This window comes from Simochromis diagramma, unplaced genomic scaffold (genome assembly GCF_900408965.1).
Source record: "Simochromis diagramma unplaced genomic scaffold, fSimDia1.1 OVJJ01000753.1, whole genome shotgun sequence".
Lineage (NCBI taxonomy): Eukaryota > Metazoa > Chordata > Actinopteri > Cichliformes > Cichlidae > Simochromis > Simochromis diagramma.
In genome coordinates, this window is record NW_024387523.1 from 11,806,663 (window position 1) to 11,823,181 (window position 16,519).

Below are 16,519 nucleotides of genomic sequence, written 5' to 3' on the forward strand. Positions count from 1 at the left end.
AAAAATCTAATTTATATTGGCACGTTCAAATTTAAAACTCAGAACAGAAATATACAAGAAATTCATACATGGTTCTGCGTTGAGCTCAAGTCAAATTTTATGTAGTTGGGAATAATGTTATTATTTACAACTACCATTGAATTTGTAAGCTTGTTCACATACAGAGAAATAAATATTAGCTAATATTGAGGGCAGTTTCATTTTATGGAGAGACAGCATATCAACCAAAAATCAATAAAAACACCTTAAATAAAAGTTACATATTGATGTGTGTGCTACTGAGTGAAACAGGCATTTGATCACCACAAACAAATGACTTAGTAGTAGAAACCCTTGTTGAGTAACACAGTGGTAAGACGTTTCTTGTAGTTGGCCCCCAGGTCAGAAATCTCCAGTGATTTTGGACCACCACTCTTTACAGAAACTAAGACAATAAAGTTGAAATAAAGCTTTTGAGTTGCCAAGCAGGAGCCAAGAAACAAAACTTCACTTCACCTCCCTTTTATTTTATTATTAGTTTTTTTGTGTTTTTTTGTTTTTTTAAAATAGGATTGAGGTCTGAGGTCTAGGCAGTACACGGCCCTGACTATTGGCCCCTCAACGCAGTGAGGTCATCCTGTACCCAGGAACTGGCCCAAAACAATCTTTTCTACCTCCAGTTTGACAATGAGGATGGTGTTCATATATTTCTCTTCCTCCAAACACAGCAGGTCGAGTTACCAAAGAGTGCAATTTTGATTTCCATCTGTCCACAGCACTTTCTTCCAAGTCTTCTCTGATGTTCACTGCCAAACTTAAGATGGGCCTGCACATGCGTCTTCCTGAGCAAGGAGATCTTTGTCAGTCTATCACAGAATAGCGTGCTACCGATGATGTTCTTGGCAACAACCTCCTAGCGTTTACTTTTGGGCCGATCCACCACCTCTCTCATGATCATCCTCACCCCACAAGGCAAGATCTTGAATGGAGCTCCAGACCGAGGGTGACTGAAGGTCATTTTATATTTCTTCAAATACTTATTTCACTCAATGATGTGCAAATCAACTGCAACTTTTATATGTCATATCATTTTTTGGAAAGTTTGGTTGACATTCAGTCTCTCACCATCAATAAAAAAAACTTACATAAAAATTAGAGAAGTAAAAAACTCAGCTGGGCATCAAATAATTCCCCCTGAGCCTATGGAAGAAGTTCAGTTTTGGAAAAGCGACCACTCTCACCATTGTCACTTCTCTGGTATCGCTCAGCTCTATGAGCTGATTGCATTTCTGTGGAAAGAGACTCATTTGGAACTGGCCGCTCATCAGACCGCTGACCTGTGCAACAGAAAGCAGAGGTCACACTTCATACTCCTCCTCCAGTTAACATAAAGAAGATGAAACATCGATTTAGCCGTTTGGACTCACTGTTGTGCTGTGGTACCAAGACCCTGCGTTCATCGTTGTCCTGCGCCATGCCCAGTTTACTTGATTTGTCCGTATGCATATTTTGCAAAATTTTTATAGCTGAAGAACAAACACAGTTACTGTGTATTCACTTCACCTAAACTGTGTGGACAGTTATAACTTGATCTTATTGTTACCTTCACTGAATGGAGCCGTCTGAACACGTTCATGCAACTCCTTTCTCAGCGTAGTAACCTGTGTACAAAAAGGGGGGAAATATTATTACTATTGTCACTGATGTCAAAGCAGATGAATCGAGCCAATCTTTATAGTATATGGTCTTAACAGTCTACCTTTGGACTTTCATCTTGCTCCCGCTCTGAGAGCTTCCAGGAAACTTTCTTTAAGAGTTCCAGTTTCTTGTCTAAAGGCAGGTCTTCATCCCAGAACTTGTGGAGAAACTGAGGGTATACTTTCCGCTGAAAGACATATTTTAAAATTGTAGGAACATATACTGATCACTTATTATTCAAACATTTGAAAAACCATTATTAGGACAATACACACCATGTATTCGAGCTGGTGCTCAGAGCTGACCATGTGCTGACAGATGTCGCGGTGAGAGAGCGCCTTCTCGCAGCACGTGCATAAGAAAAGGGTTTCCAAAGAAATCCCGCGGCACTCCAACACATAACCCTTACCTGATGGAGAAACACCAGGGGGAACAAAGAGTGAGATAAAGTAATGAGAGTGGAAAGGAGTTTCAGTGTAGGATGGAGACACCTACCAACAATTGGTTCAGCATCCAGTCCCTTTGTATTCAAGAAGATGGACAAATTGCTGTCAGAACTAGAGCGCTGATTTCTTCCCTCTGTGGTAGCACAGACACAATAAAGAGTTTTTACTTTCAATCATAAAATGAAACAACACCATCAACACCACCGTCACCAACCTGTTGGAGTTCTTAAGAATGACTGTGATGCACTGTGCTCTTCTGATACTGGATTGCCTCTAGACACGTGGTCCATCTTCTGCCTTGGTCTCAGCTGGTTCTGACCTTCTGGATGAGCTGAAGCAGCTACAGGGAGTGGCTCTGAGCAGCTGAATTTGACAGTCAAAGGTTTTTGTGCGCATGCTGGCAATGTCCAGTTGTCCTGAAATTCTTCACTCTTCGGCTGCTTTGGTCTGTGGTCTCTAGCGCCGCCACGAAGCTCTGCCAAAACAAAGTTTCTACATTATGACTTCTGCTAAAATGAGTTAAAGCAAAAAGAGAACCTATAAAATGTTACAGAAGCAGAATATGTAAAAATGCTCTATATTTACCAGGACACTGCATTTCAGACATAACTTCAGTGCAAGTCTGAATCTCTACATCTTCCTCTAAATCCTCAATTTCTAAATTATGTAGAAGAGATCTATTACTTCAACTTTAAACATTTATTTTATGTGTGATTCTATTAAAAAAAAGCCAGTGACAAGCATGGATGCATTACCTGCCGTTTCCTCGTCTTCAAGCTCGTCCAGAATCATGTCATCAGATTGTATGTCTTCACCTTCCGAGCTCTGTCCGATTGGCTTCGATGCAGCCAGGTCCGCCTCCACTTTTGAGTTCGAGCTCATTTCTGAGTTAACAGAAACAAATAGAAAAATCATATTCAAAACCTTTCTTAAAGATATAGTCATTTGCATTTGGGGTCTCACCTTCTTTCTGGATCAACAGTGCCTGGTGCTGGTTTTTGTTCTCCACCGCTGGACATTCGTAAGTAGAAAGTTCTGACATTTTATTTATCCCTAAGAGATAAATGCATTTTTGAAATCAGCTGCTGGTATCCATAAACTAGGACCTGTTTGGAGCTTTTAATGTCTTATTTACCATCATCTGAGCTTGAAACGTCGCATGGACTGGCAGAGGCAGAATCAGCTGGGGAGGTTGATGAGAGCCGCAAGCTTCTCTGATTCATTGACTTCACATATTTGACAGCTGAGAATCAAAAGATGGACAGGAAAAGAGTTCAAATCTGTGACTGCTTTGTCTATAAACTACACATACAGTACACTCATCAGATACATGGCTAATTAGTTACTGTACATCTTTGAGGCGGCTAAGATCTTTTAATGTCTGTTGTACAATGTGTCTTTTGTGGCCATCCTCTATGCGTTTACATGCTAGGACAGCAGGTTGACAGTTGCAGATGCCGACAGATTCAATAAACGGATCAGCAAAGGCAGTAACGTTTTGGGGAGTAAGCTGGACTCAAGGTGATTTCGGAGACCGGTTGTTGTCCAAGATAAGGACAATGCTTGACACCACCTTCCACTCACTCTATAACATGCTGGCCAGTCACAAGAACACATCTGGTGAGAGACTGATTACCCAACTGCACCACTGCATGACACAGCAAGTTACTCCTGCCTGTGGCAATCTCTCTGTACAACTCCATGTAAAGTGAAAGTACACACTACAATATCTATTTAGTAACTTTGTAATATAATGTATCATTTGCCATTCTTATTGTGTTGAAGCAACTGGACACAGTTTCCTCAGGGATTAATAAAGTAGTTTGATTCTGATTGCCAACTGTGAATTCTTCATGGCACAAACTCAACTCAATTCAGATTCTCTGAATGTTTGCTTAGTCATTCTGACCAAGCAGTAAAGTCTCTCTCCCCCCCCCCCAGACAAGGTCTGGGCTGTGTGCCACGTTTACAGTCTCAAGCATTAAGAGACTGGATTCTCCATTTTAGGAAAAAAATGAATCAGTCTTTACCTTCATCTTCTGGAAGATGAGCCAGCTTTTCATACAAGTCCTTCTTCACTTTCAGAATCTAGCAGGATAAATATAAACAACTGTAATTGAAAGCTTTACCTTATGAGCTGTCACTTTAATGTTGTACTCTCATGTGTATTCGTTTTGCCACACATAATGTTAAAAATGCAAAAAATCTGTTAATTGTGATTTAAATTGTCTGTTGGTAGACCTGTGGTTTGCGAGGTCCGAGACTCCTCTCAGCCTCGGTCAAGGGGATCGCTATCTCATTCAGTTTTCTCTCCATCTCTGATGGCTTTGCGGTCCAATCAGGATACTTCGTTTTCTAATCAAGGAAAAAAGAAAACAAACAAGATCCAATTAACATCTATATTACTGAACTGCTTCACAAGCTACACTGCATAGACGCTTAAAAGCACGCACCACATATTTTTTCCAGTGGTCTAAGCTGATCAGGTGATAGTCACTGGAACTGGTTAGCTTCACTGAACACAGCTTACAGTAGACTTGCTGCTTCTCCTCACACGATACCACAATCAGCTCATTTAAGCCTAAAAAGTAACAAAAACACAGGCTTCTGGTTAAAAATGAAATAGTGGAAAGAAATTCACTTTTTACAAACAGAAATAATAACTTTAATACTTGCCTACTTTAGGAAGGCCTTCACTTGGCTTTGTCTTATTACTCATGGAGGTTTGGGGTGGCTCTGTGGGTGGCTTCTTGTGTTCAGGCCTGACAGACGTGCCCGTGGCCTGATGAGGAGCGCCAGGTTTGTTACTTTTATGACAATGTGATGCATTTGGCCCCACTGAATTCTTCACATGTACGGTCTTTGCAGAAGTCTCCACACTCTCAGGTCTAACTGAGGTTCTGGGCTTTTTAGCCACAGGTGCATTTTGAGGGGTGGCTTTTGTTTTTAACTGATGAGATTGAAACTTTTCACTTCTGGAGGAAGGTGCAGTTTTGCAAGTAGCCTCTCGCACCACTGTGGATTCAGTCTGAGGAGGTATTCTGTTTGAAGAAGTAGCCGTCACTCTCGATGGAGCTCCGGTTCTGCACACTGCTGGAGATTCTGCAGTTGACTTTGTGTTTGGAGTAATACTGGCTTTGGAGGCGGTTTTTGTGCCACTTGCATTTGACACACACAGACTTACGTTTTCTCCACTTCTGGGAGTAACTGGACAAGTGACAGATTTGTTAGCTGGCTTGGGGGCTTTGTTACTCTTTGTGCCCTCTTCAGTTGATTGAGGGAGGACTTGAGTTATTCCGGTGCCTTTAAATAACGCAGACTCCTCTTGGTCGGCATCAGTCACCATGTTCACCACCTTCACAATGAAACAATGGCATTTAGTAGCAGTAGTTAAATTTTTTTAAGCAGACAGAAGCATGCAGTGTCCAGGTTGTGGATTTCGACCACGCACAGCAATGCAGTAAGGTTTGGTGCCAATGTTATCTGTTTGAATCTGTGCAAGTATCTCTGTTTAAAAAGTCAGTCTCTGATCCTATGAGTACCAGCTAGCAGGCAAACAGGGTTTGGATGGAGCCGGGAAGGAGAGCTCGGTCAGCTCTAACATGAATATATTTTCCTTCATGTCTTTAGTTTGTGCCTTTACTTCAGAATTTTCCATTATTGCAAATCTCACATGAATATCACGCATAAACTCTATTCATAACACACTTCACTTACCTTCACGCTGCCCTTTGTATTGTCATCATGTTGGTCGACTGAAGTGTCCACAGGTTTTACGCAGGTAGGAGCTGAGGATGAAGGGAATGTAGACCCAATATCCTGCTGAGTTTGAAATGCCTTGACTGTCTCTATGGCTGTAATGACAGTGGGATAAAATGAGGAAATTCTGCACTTTGGTAGTTCTGTCTCTCCAAATTAGATTCACTAAGGTGAAGTAACAACAAAACAACCCAAACACAGAAAGCAAGGTGCATCCTTACCCGACTGAAAGCTTTGTTTTGAGACCTTACTGTAAACTTCTTCATTTACATTAACATCCTGCAGTCAAGACAGAAATAAAATTAGTACCCCAAATGAAGATTTTAATTTTGGATATTAGTGTGTGCTTGTATATTTTTTATGCTAATCTCAAGTAGCTTTTATTTTGGTTCCCCTTTCTCCAGTTCAAGTGAACACAATATTTTTAGCCTTACAAACATATTCTTCCTTCCTCTTGAAGAGCTAAGCCACAATTAAAGTTAGAGAAACTTCAATTATTGCTCCCAACCATATGATCTCAGAAATTAGGCAGCATATCAGCTTCTTAGATCCTTCTGTTAAATCGAGTCTTAGAAACTTCGATGTCAAATATGACACCGAGTGCAATGCTCAAATATAACATATGAGCATTGCACTGAGATAAAAAAAAGAAGCCCAACTTAAAACTGAACATGTACTCACCACCAGTGGCACCTTGTGATGGTCAAATCCAGTCAGATGGCTGACGATGTCCTTCTCTGAGACCTTCAAAGAGCAGGACTCGCAGAGGTAGACCGGCTCATGCTGAGGACAGCAGCATTTAAGCAGAGCGATAAAACCTGTGGGACACATTTGTTTACCATTAACACTGTGGAATTAAAAGAAAATATCTCATTGCTAACTTGGCTTGCATTAGTGCCACCTTATTAAAACTTTTATCAAGTGCGTAGTTGTAGTTATTTTATACACTTTGCAAATGCACTCAAAGAGTTGGCGCCCAGTCCTTTTGAAGGTCATAAGCTCTGTCTGGCGTGAATGTCCAGGTGATCTATTGTGTAAGGTGACCAGAGCGCAAGAAGGCCAAGGCAAGCACACTTACAGACACAACTAACTGTAGATGAAGTTCCAGGTCAGAGGTGAGAGATACACTTTGCTTGTAACTGCATAGCAACAGTTGATGCAAGAGATGTTAAAATAAGCATGAAATGAACAAGTCAACAGGAACCATCTGGAGGGGGAGACTTTTGAAACAAACAGCCATGTATGGTAAAAATGTTGCTGATAATGGGAACTTGTCTAACTGTCATTAACTGTTAATCAATTATTAACTGTAACTGATGCATGTTATATTCTTTGTTGACGCAAGAAGGGGCCGAACCCTGACATATTAAAACCATTTTGAAGAAGTGTGCTTTTTAGCAAAGATCTATGCTGATGTTACAGTATACATCTTCCCACACGTGTGCTTAATAAAATCATCATTTGATTGAACTCATCGGGGCCAGTGTTGGTTTGTTCCTATTCTCAATATCAAAGAATCGGGACAATACCATCCATGTTTCCCCTTCTTAGAATATTTTTAGATAAAAATACTTAGCTCTCCTTATAATCAAGAAACAAGTAAAGCCATAATTATTAAAATAAATAAAAATCTATTACACATTATTGAGAGCTAAGAGGAGAAAACCAACTCTCTTGACATATCAAAACAAAAACAGTAAGATAGTCAGTAAAACCTTCCAAACCTTTGTCAATTGCCGCTTTGCAGGATTCATCTTCATTGTTCTCCTTCTTTATGCTAATATCAGACATTTTTGGGGCTTTGTCACACGAGTCTTCTCTGGAGGTCCGACGCTGTCTTTTAGGGCCCATTTCTCTCCCCACACACTCAGTAGGACACGAGTCCTCTTGCGATGTTTCAGACACACTGTGCTGTCTTTTTCTTTCCATTTCTTTGTAATTCTTCAGCTGTGCTGGGACATCTTTGCTACTTCTGCCATCTTCTATCCCAGTGTCTGCACCATTATCTTTGTTGGCATTGTGGCAGCTTTGCTTCGCCCCAGCTGATCCTTTTATTTTAGCCTCTTCTGGCTCCTGCTTTATCGCCCGACACACCTCACCTGGACTGTTCATCACTTCTGAAGCCGCTTCACTTTTCAACCCCGAGTCATTTTCACTTTGTGTCGGTGTGTCACGCTCTTTTTTGATTTCTTCTACACCGACTGCGTTGGTGCTGCCATTTTTCTGACAGACACCTCTCACATGTTGCTCGTCTTTTACAGTTATCCTCGGAACTGAGACAAAAAAAAAAAAAAAAGATATACAAGTCAGTCTGAGTACAGTTGTCATATTAGGCATCCATTCTGTAAACAAAAAACAGCAAGTCAGCTTTCCAAATAAAGACAATGCAATGCCACCCTGGGAGCCACACATGTACATTTTCTTCTTGGACAATACTGAACATCTGTATGATTCTTAAAACATTTTAGTGTACTTACCCAGTTTTCTATGAAGTTTTATTTGGGGTTTAAGCTTTTTGTTCTCAGTTTTCCACTTTACACGTTCCAAGATTTTTGTTGCTGGAAAAGAACACATGAAAAGTGTCCAACCCAATGTATCCGCAGATGCCACTGAAAAAAAAACATTAACTGCAACATAAATACTCACCTATAAAGTAGGAGTATGGCTCCGTAATGGGACGCTGCAAATATATTACCTTCGAGAGAAGACCGATTCAAAAGCATAAGTGTGGAAAGAGCAAAAGTTTAAATTAAATCAACCATCTTTATCAACCTAGTAGAGAATACCTGTATGTGAGATTTATTGTGAATTGTTGCTGCCTGTTTTGCCAAGTCCAGTAATGTCTCTGCATCAGTGCTGGAATCCAGTGAGCCTGGGTGGAAACGGTCCTACGCACAGAGATGAACACAAGCTTTATTGACATGTCTTCAGTTCAGTTCTCTGGGATTCATTTCCCTACATTATTTGCATTTACTGGACACTTCAGACAGTAGGAATTAAACCTGATACAACATTTCCAACTTTCATGACTCAGTAAGCTTCCTTTTTCCTGCAGTTGCTCATATGACTCCAAGCTGCAAGCTTTTACATAGTCTTCAGCTAACATTTGCTAATAAAAGTTTCTAAAACTTTGTTACAAAGACTGATTCTTTAAGTGAAAGACTCAGCATTAGTCCTTTTTAGTTTTACTAAACAATTACAGAAGGAGGAAGAAAAAAAAAAAAAAAAAAAAAGCCCATTATAAACCATTTTATTTAAACATTTTGAAATAGTCTCAGATTTGATTTGAGAACAGAAATGCAGGAGGAAGAATACACTGCTTCTGGTACCTCCTGTCATCATTTTCTTCAAATTTACTGCAAATCATGAAAGTAAAAATAATTCATACTGGAAAAAGTGAGAGTGCACTATTTATAAAAAAAAAAAAAAAAAAAAAAAAAAAGTATTTATCTCACAACACATAGGTGTAAGACGAATAGTGTGTAAGTTGTATGTACCAAGATCGTACCAAGAGTTCTCCACATACAGCTCTAACTGAAGTGAGAGATCGAGACCACATACACCCTCAAGTTTCTCTGATAGCAGGCAGATGGGATAATTGGCTTGGGATACACAGTGCCAAGGGGCCTCGTAGGAGATAGAGCTGGAACCATATAGGGAGAGCTGGAAAGTACTCGAATTTCTGAATTCCTGGCAGGGTAATGCAGGGCAGACACTGTGCGATTTTTTCCAGTCGTGCGATTCAGCTCCTGCTCAAACTGTACGATTGACTCGCAGGGGTTAGAAGTTCATAGGTCACGATGCAGGGTCTCACACTATACGGCCCGATGCTCTGATGCGACCTGAGTGCTCAAACTGTGCGTCCATAAAATGAAGGTTATAACAGAAATTCTGTCGCTTGCTCTCCCTCTGTCTTTCACTCCACACACCACACCATCTACTTTGCTAAATTGCTAATTTAAAACATTGATCAGGCAGCTGTGATTGAGCAGCAGTTTAGATCCAACTATTTTCACGGTTGTTTGTGGTCGTGATAATTTTTTGAGGCCACATCGAAAAGGGCTCGGATGAGCTTTCCAAAGTTCTAAAAGTGCCTCCATCGCTTGTGTCCAGATCACACGCTGCACTGCCGTGCTACTCCGTCTTTTTCACCGACTTTTATATGTTTGCGCGTGCGCAGTGTGAGAAGCTGCGGTGACACCCTCACTACGTGACCTACGAACTTCTAAACCCTGCGAGTCAATCGTACAGTTTGAGCAGGAGCTCACGACGGTTGATGATCTCTGATGATGATCTGGTCGTGAGGTGTTAATCGCTTCTCGTTACCCCACATATACTACAGGATGCACGATGAAGGCCAAAATCGGGCCGATCACCAAAACGGTCGCACAACTGAAAAAAATCGGCTCAAAATGGGCCAAAAATCGCACAGTGTGTGCCCAGCATTAGGGAGTCACTGATTCAGCGACCTTGGTAGAGCTTCAATAATTTGGAGGTGCTTTTTGTCTAGCCTTTTCAGTTTAGTGAACTTGTATTGAAAAATAAATAAAAAAAAAAAAAAAAAAAAATCCCCTTTGCCATCCAGTGGGATTTTTTGCACCCTTTAAAATAAATTAGGGATAATTTTGACAAGTGTAGTTTAAACAAATTATCAGTTCTCTACCTCAAAGTTTGGGGTTTCCAAATCTCAAACTCTGCTAAGATTGACCATCAAAACATTTTTGGGATGACTTTAAAATAGTCCACATTTTAAAGCCATTTAAAACAAAAGCCCAAAAAAAAGTGGGGCGGGTGGCGACCACCACCTGTTCTGAAGATTGACTTAGTAATGACATTTTATCAGCGGAAACAATGTTTACAAGTTAAAAAATAAATGTAATGCAGAATTAATTTTTTTTTTAGAAAATATTAAAATTACTTTTACCCTAATTTTATTGAATTTACTGAAACCAGTAACTCGATACAGAGCTGTCCCATTGTCTTTTTAAATCCTACAGCAGTATCAAGTATCATTAGCTAGCATTAATTTAGTTTGCTAATAGCTTTTGCTATCACTATCACAAGCTATCACAACCAACATTTGCACAGCTAATTTTAGCTATGGAACAAAAGAGCCGACATTTAGACCATCTCGTTTTACCTAGAAGCTTCATAATTACATAATCACGTTCTTGTCCATCTGTTTAATTAATAACTACTGACTAGCTTAACAGGATAATGTTACTGTGGCTAATATGCCTGGTAGCTAACAAATTAAACTAAAGATTATTGTACACTCACCTGGAAAAGAAAAAACAAAAACAAACAAACTGCTGCTTGCACTTATTTAAATAAATTATCTGTTAGTGGTGTCTTTTTGGCAGTTGTTTAAGTGTTAAATAGAAATTAAATAGAAATAAAACCTAAGTGATTAAATTAAGTTGACATGGAGTCAATACTTCCCCCAGGGGTCCTAAGTTTCCTCCTGTTTAAATTTAGAGTTTACCAAAAATAAACAAGTCACTCTTCCACGGTACACACTTTACTCCTTTGTATCCAATATCCAAATCAGTATTCATGCATCGATGCATGCAGATATAGGTAAGTGGGCCTGCTGAAGTTCAGAAGCATGTGAATGGAGAAGGAAAGTGATTAAAGTTGGTTTACTGGTGCCACTGCCAGATGGGCTGTTCTGAGTATTTCAGAAACTGCTGATCTACTTGGGATTTTTGCAAAAAAAGAGAACTTGGATATTCAAAATAAAAGAAGATATTCACCAGGAATTTTGCCACATGTTCACGGCTGAATGCATGGTCGATAGCATTCGTGCTCTGACAGCCTCCTCTCACAGAGCAAACACAGAAATGTGCTTCTGGGGAATTGGGTCTTTGACATATAAATCATACATCACGACGAACTCGATGCCTGCAATGAAGAGATTAAAAGGAAGAATGAAACAGCAGTTACAATCTGAGTAAAAATTTATTTCTATAGCACCTTTAGAGATAACATCCCAAAGGGCTTCAGAACAAAATACCCAAGCACAAAAACAAAACATTAACCAAACCCAAGTCTCAAATTATTTTATTTTTTTAGCTGTTTTCTGTATAGTGCCAGCATGTTTGGGGGGAGACAGACGCCATCAGATCCCCTCTTTAGGGCAAACACGTGTGCGGATCACTATGAATATAGTATGGAGGGGAGCGAGGAAATCTTTTGTTGCACTGTAGAAGGGGAGATGTCAGCCTGTGTGTGAAATAAATATCTCAGACTTTCTTGGAATTACTCTCTTTATCATCTCCTTCCTTCAACTCACCCAGCATCATTGCAGTGGGATACAGAATTGGTGATATTCACTCTCTTCTGAGTCATAAGAAGAATATTTTTAATAGAGACCTGACAGTCTTATTCTAGTAGTACTTACCAAGTAGAGGAATGATTCATTTCCTTGGAGTTTGCTATATGTTTGACAAGGTGGAACTGCAGAGGCATAAACAAAACAAACCAAAAATCATTATTTAAAGAAAAAAAGTTTCATTTAAAAAACAAAAATCAAAACAACTTATCACTAACCTTCATTCTTCAAGACCTTGTGCTGTTGTTCAAGTCCCTCCAGTACTGCAGTCAAAACAAAAAATTTTAAATCTTGTTTTTTTGTTTAATCCCCCCCCAAATAGCAGATGTTCACTACAGGGTGCATACAGAATTTTTATCAAACACGTAAACATTTCTACATGTTCAAGTTTCAGATTCATCTTTTAAAATAATAAATAAATTTAAAAAAAAAAAAAAAAAAAATGTATTACGTTTCCCTCATCAACAAGCACCGAATGTCTGGCAAATATAAAACAAAAATAAAAGTGTGCAGGCACAGCAGCAGGGTACACAAAAGCCCCCACTTGTTTGCTTCTAATAGACCAGCGGTCCCCAACCTTTTTTGCGCCACGGACCGGTTTGTGCCTGACGGACCGTCCTTTAAGGAGTCGCGGATAAATGCAACAAAATAAAACTTAGTACGGTACCGAAAAAAGAAGACTTATTCACAACAACGTGAAAAGACCCAGGAAAACAGAGTTAACGAAATAACGCTTAAAAAAAAAAAAAAAAAAAAAAAAAAGAACACCACACGATAAAAACCCTGAAAACCATACATTTCACACCCCAGTCTCAACTCTCGCGGCCCGGTCCCAAATGACTCACGGACCGGCCCGGGGGTTGGGGACCGCTGACACACCATGTGCACTATTTTTGATATTAGAACGGACTGCTCAGCATCTCTGGTCTCTTCCTGTATTCAATCACTATAGCCAAGTACAGCTTAGCAACTCAGTTAATATAAAAAAAATAATTAATTAAAAAAAAAAAAAAAAGTATTGCTCAAAGTTACCACAGACCAACATCGGCACACAAAAACAGGATGTTAACCATGAATCACTAGCAACAGTGCAATGTGAACATGTAGGGGTTAGCAAGTCGCCTTATGCACGAAAGGTCACCCCAGGGGTGAGACTGAGCAGAGATACAAACAAACCCAGCCTGTGTGGGCCATGAGCGCCAAGCTCAGATGAATGGGAGGGTGTGTCAGGATGGGTACCCAGCATACCAAATCAAATATGGATCCACCCCACTCCCACGGAGGAGCTAAAAGCACCTCTTTTCTATAAGCGTTGAATTACATACTTATGTAGGAGGACACTCATACTCCACAACTGTTTGGTGTATTTTGCATGATTTACAAAATTTTAAACCCCAATGTGAAATTTACATATTTATTCAAGTACTTATTCACTTTATACTTGAGTAAAATTTATCTGGCAGCATCGATCTAACCAAATTTGGCACACCTTTGTTCGGTTTGCCCGATTCTCTATGGCAAGTTTTTTTTGCTGAAGCATTTAACTGCTCAGGCCGAGATCCTGAGCAGAAAAGGTTTTCATTAAGAACTGCCAAAGCTATGCACATCTGTAGCAATCCTTGATGCACGTTTCCCACTTTGGCCAAATACTGTTTTGTTTTTTTTTGCTTCTCATGCTCTGTGAAATATTCAGGTAGTTTGTGGCAAACTTTGAGTGGGCGCTTTGGCAAAAGTGTTCTTTTACCCCCAAAAAAAAAAAAGTCTCTTACAGAAATGAACTCTTCCGTGCCCACCCCAGTGTACAAATAAACACTCCTGCTTTGTCGCCCCCATTATATTCAGGTCTTATTGGCACAGTTTTCATCATGTTTCAGTTCATAAAATCTCCTTCTTGAGTCTTAGGTTAAAACACAAGTTTTGTAATCTCCATATAAGGAGTACTCATTTTTGGTCAAGCCCAAATCATTTTTTTTCCCCCCAGTTTTACAGATATGGTCTTGCTCAAATCAGTCTTTTATCTCTAACTTGGAATCTCGACAACGACACGTCTCATTTTTCAAGTCTGAGAACAAATGTTTTGGAAGTTTGGTTTTCCACTTCGACATAACTGAGAACTCACATGAATACTTTTGTGCCTTTCCTAATTTAATTCCACACCATTTTCTTGATGATTTTTCCCTTTCACCTACTACACTAGCTAAACACATCCCTATGTACACATACAACTTCATACAGACATGAGCACACAGACACACAGCATAGGCACAGCCCTGAACACACATACTGACGGCCATATAAAGAACTTCCAGCTTTGGCACGTTTGCATGCTCAATATATGGTTCTGGTTCAGACCCATCTGTGAATAAATAATTTAAAAAAAAAAAAAAAAAAAAAAAAAATTTGAAGTCTTTTTTATTGTCTGGAGATGGATCTGCAAATTTTGATTTTGCACACCAGATGGTCTTCCTGACTGGGATGGACAACCAAGGATCTTATGTGTTAACCACTACACTACAGGGAGTGCAGAATTATTAGGCAAATGAGTATTTTGTCCACATCATCCTCTTCATGCATGTTGTCTTACTCCAAGCTGTATTTGCTCGAAAGCCTACTACCAATTAAGCATATTAGGTGATGTGCATCTCTGTAATGAGAAGGGGTGTGGTCTAATGACATCAACACCCTAGATCAGGTGTGCATAATTATTAGGCAACTTCCTTTCCTTTGGCAAAATGGGTCAAAAGAAGGACTTGACAGGCTCAGAAAAGTCAAAAATAGTGAGATATCTTGCAGAGGGATGCAGCAGTCTCAAAATTGCAAAGCTTCTGAAGCGTGATCATCGAACAATCAAGCGTTTCATTCAAAATAGTCAACAGGGGTCGCAAGAAGCGTGTGGAAAAACCAAGGCGCAAAATAACTGCCCATGAACTGAGAAAAGTCAAGCGTGCAGCTGCCAAGATGCCACTTGCCACCAGTTTGGCCATATTTCAGAGCTGCAACATCACCTGGAGTGCCCAAAAGCACAAGGCTGTGCAATACTCAGAGACATGGCCAAGGTAAGAAAGGCTGAAAGACGACCACCACTGAACAAGACACACAAGCTGAAACGTCAAGACTGGGCCAAGAAATATCTCAAGACTGGTTTTTCTAAGGTTTTATGGACTGATGAAATGAGAGTGAGTCTTGATGGGCCAGATGGATGGGCCCGTGGCTGGATCGGTAAAGGGCAGAGAGCTCCAGTCCGACTCAGACGCCAGCAAGGTGGAGGTGGAGTACTGGTTTGGGCTGGTATCATCAAAGATGAGCTTGTGGGGCCTTTTCAGGTTGAGGATGGAGTCAAGCTCAACTCCCAGTCCTACTGCCAGTTTCTGGAAGACACCTTCTTCAAGCAGTGGTACAGGAAGAAGTCTGCATCCTTCAAGAAAAACATGATTTTCATGCAGGACAATGCTCCATCACACGCGTCCAAGTACTCCACAGCGTGGCTGGCAAGAAAGGGTATAAAAGAAGAAAAACTAATGACATGGCCACCTTGTTCACCTGATCTGAACCCCATTGAGAACCTGTGGTCCATCATCAAATGTGAGATTTACAAGGAGGGAAAAACAGTACACCTCTCTGAACAGTGTCTGGGAGGCTGTGGTTTGCTGCTGCACGCAATGTTGATGGTGAACAGATCAAAACACTGACAGAATCCATGGATGGCAGGCTTTTGAGTGTCCTTGCAAAGAAAGGTGGCTATATTGGTCGCTGATTTGTTTTTGGTTTTGTTTTTGAATGTCAGAAATGTATATTTGTGAATGTGGAGATGTTATATTGGTTTCACTGGTAAAAATAAATAATTGAAATGGGTATATATTTGTTTTTGTTAAGTTGCCTAATAATTATGCACAGTAATAGTCACCTGCACACACAGATATCCCCCTAAAATAGCTAAAACTAAAAACAAACTAACAATACTTCCAAAACATTCAGCTTTGATATTAATGAGTTTTTTGGGTTCATTGAGAACATGGTTTGTTGTTCAATAATAAAATTATTCCTCAAAAATACAACTTGCCTAATAATTCTGCACTCCCTGTATGGAGCCACTGCCTCCTTTCTGACCCCTCCTCCCCCCAAAAAAGGTCATTTAATATAGTTCTGTTAACATGCTCATTCCTGAACAGATCATTGTTCTTTTGTTTAATGAAAGAACCTGAAAAAAAAAAAAAAAAACAAAAAAAACCAAAAAAAAAAAAAAAAACCTGGTTTAATAATAATCAACAGAACACAAAACTTGCACAATGGGCATAGTGTTGCT

The 16,519-nt window shown here is 39.9% G+C and overlaps 1 protein-coding gene across 2 annotated transcripts in view; it reads right to left on the reverse strand.

The window, feature by feature from the left end:
* The window catches only part of LOC120727198, a 63,528-nt gene that overhangs the window by 2,204 nt on the left and 44,805 nt on the right, over positions 1–16,519 (reverse strand). The window contains exons 6-27 of one of the 2 annotated variants that reach the window (XM_040021400.1): positions 8,669–8,770; positions 8,529–8,577; positions 8,360–8,440; positions 7,607–8,155; positions 6,564–6,700; positions 6,104–6,161; positions 5,841–5,977; positions 4,800–5,478; positions 4,577–4,704; positions 4,365–4,478; positions 4,154–4,211; positions 3,259–3,366; positions 3,087–3,176; positions 2,879–3,007; positions 2,709–2,780; positions 2,338–2,598; positions 2,173–2,256; positions 1,953–2,086; positions 1,739–1,864; positions 1,583–1,640; positions 1,407–1,505; positions 1,221–1,316 (exon numbers count right to left, since the gene is read on the reverse strand). In XM_040021400.1, coding sequence (XP_039877334.1) covers positions 1,221–1,316; positions 1,407–1,505; positions 1,583–1,640; positions 1,739–1,864; positions 1,953–2,086; positions 2,173–2,256; positions 2,338–2,598; positions 2,709–2,780; positions 2,879–3,007; positions 3,087–3,176; positions 3,259–3,366; positions 4,154–4,211; positions 4,365–4,478; positions 4,577–4,704; positions 4,800–5,478; positions 5,841–5,977; positions 6,104–6,161; positions 6,564–6,700; positions 7,607–8,155; positions 8,360–8,440; positions 8,529–8,577; positions 8,669–8,770 — 3,349 coding nt within the window. The remainder of the gene's footprint in view (positions 1–1,220; positions 1,317–1,406; positions 1,506–1,582; positions 1,641–1,738; positions 1,865–1,952; positions 2,087–2,172; positions 2,257–2,337; positions 2,599–2,708; positions 2,781–2,878; positions 3,008–3,086; positions 3,177–3,258; positions 3,367–4,153; positions 4,212–4,364; positions 4,479–4,576; positions 4,705–4,799; positions 5,479–5,840; positions 5,978–6,103; positions 6,162–6,563; positions 6,701–7,606; positions 8,156–8,359; positions 8,441–8,528; positions 8,578–8,668; positions 8,771–16,519) is intronic. The other variant, XM_040021401.1, reaches the window with a different exon arrangement.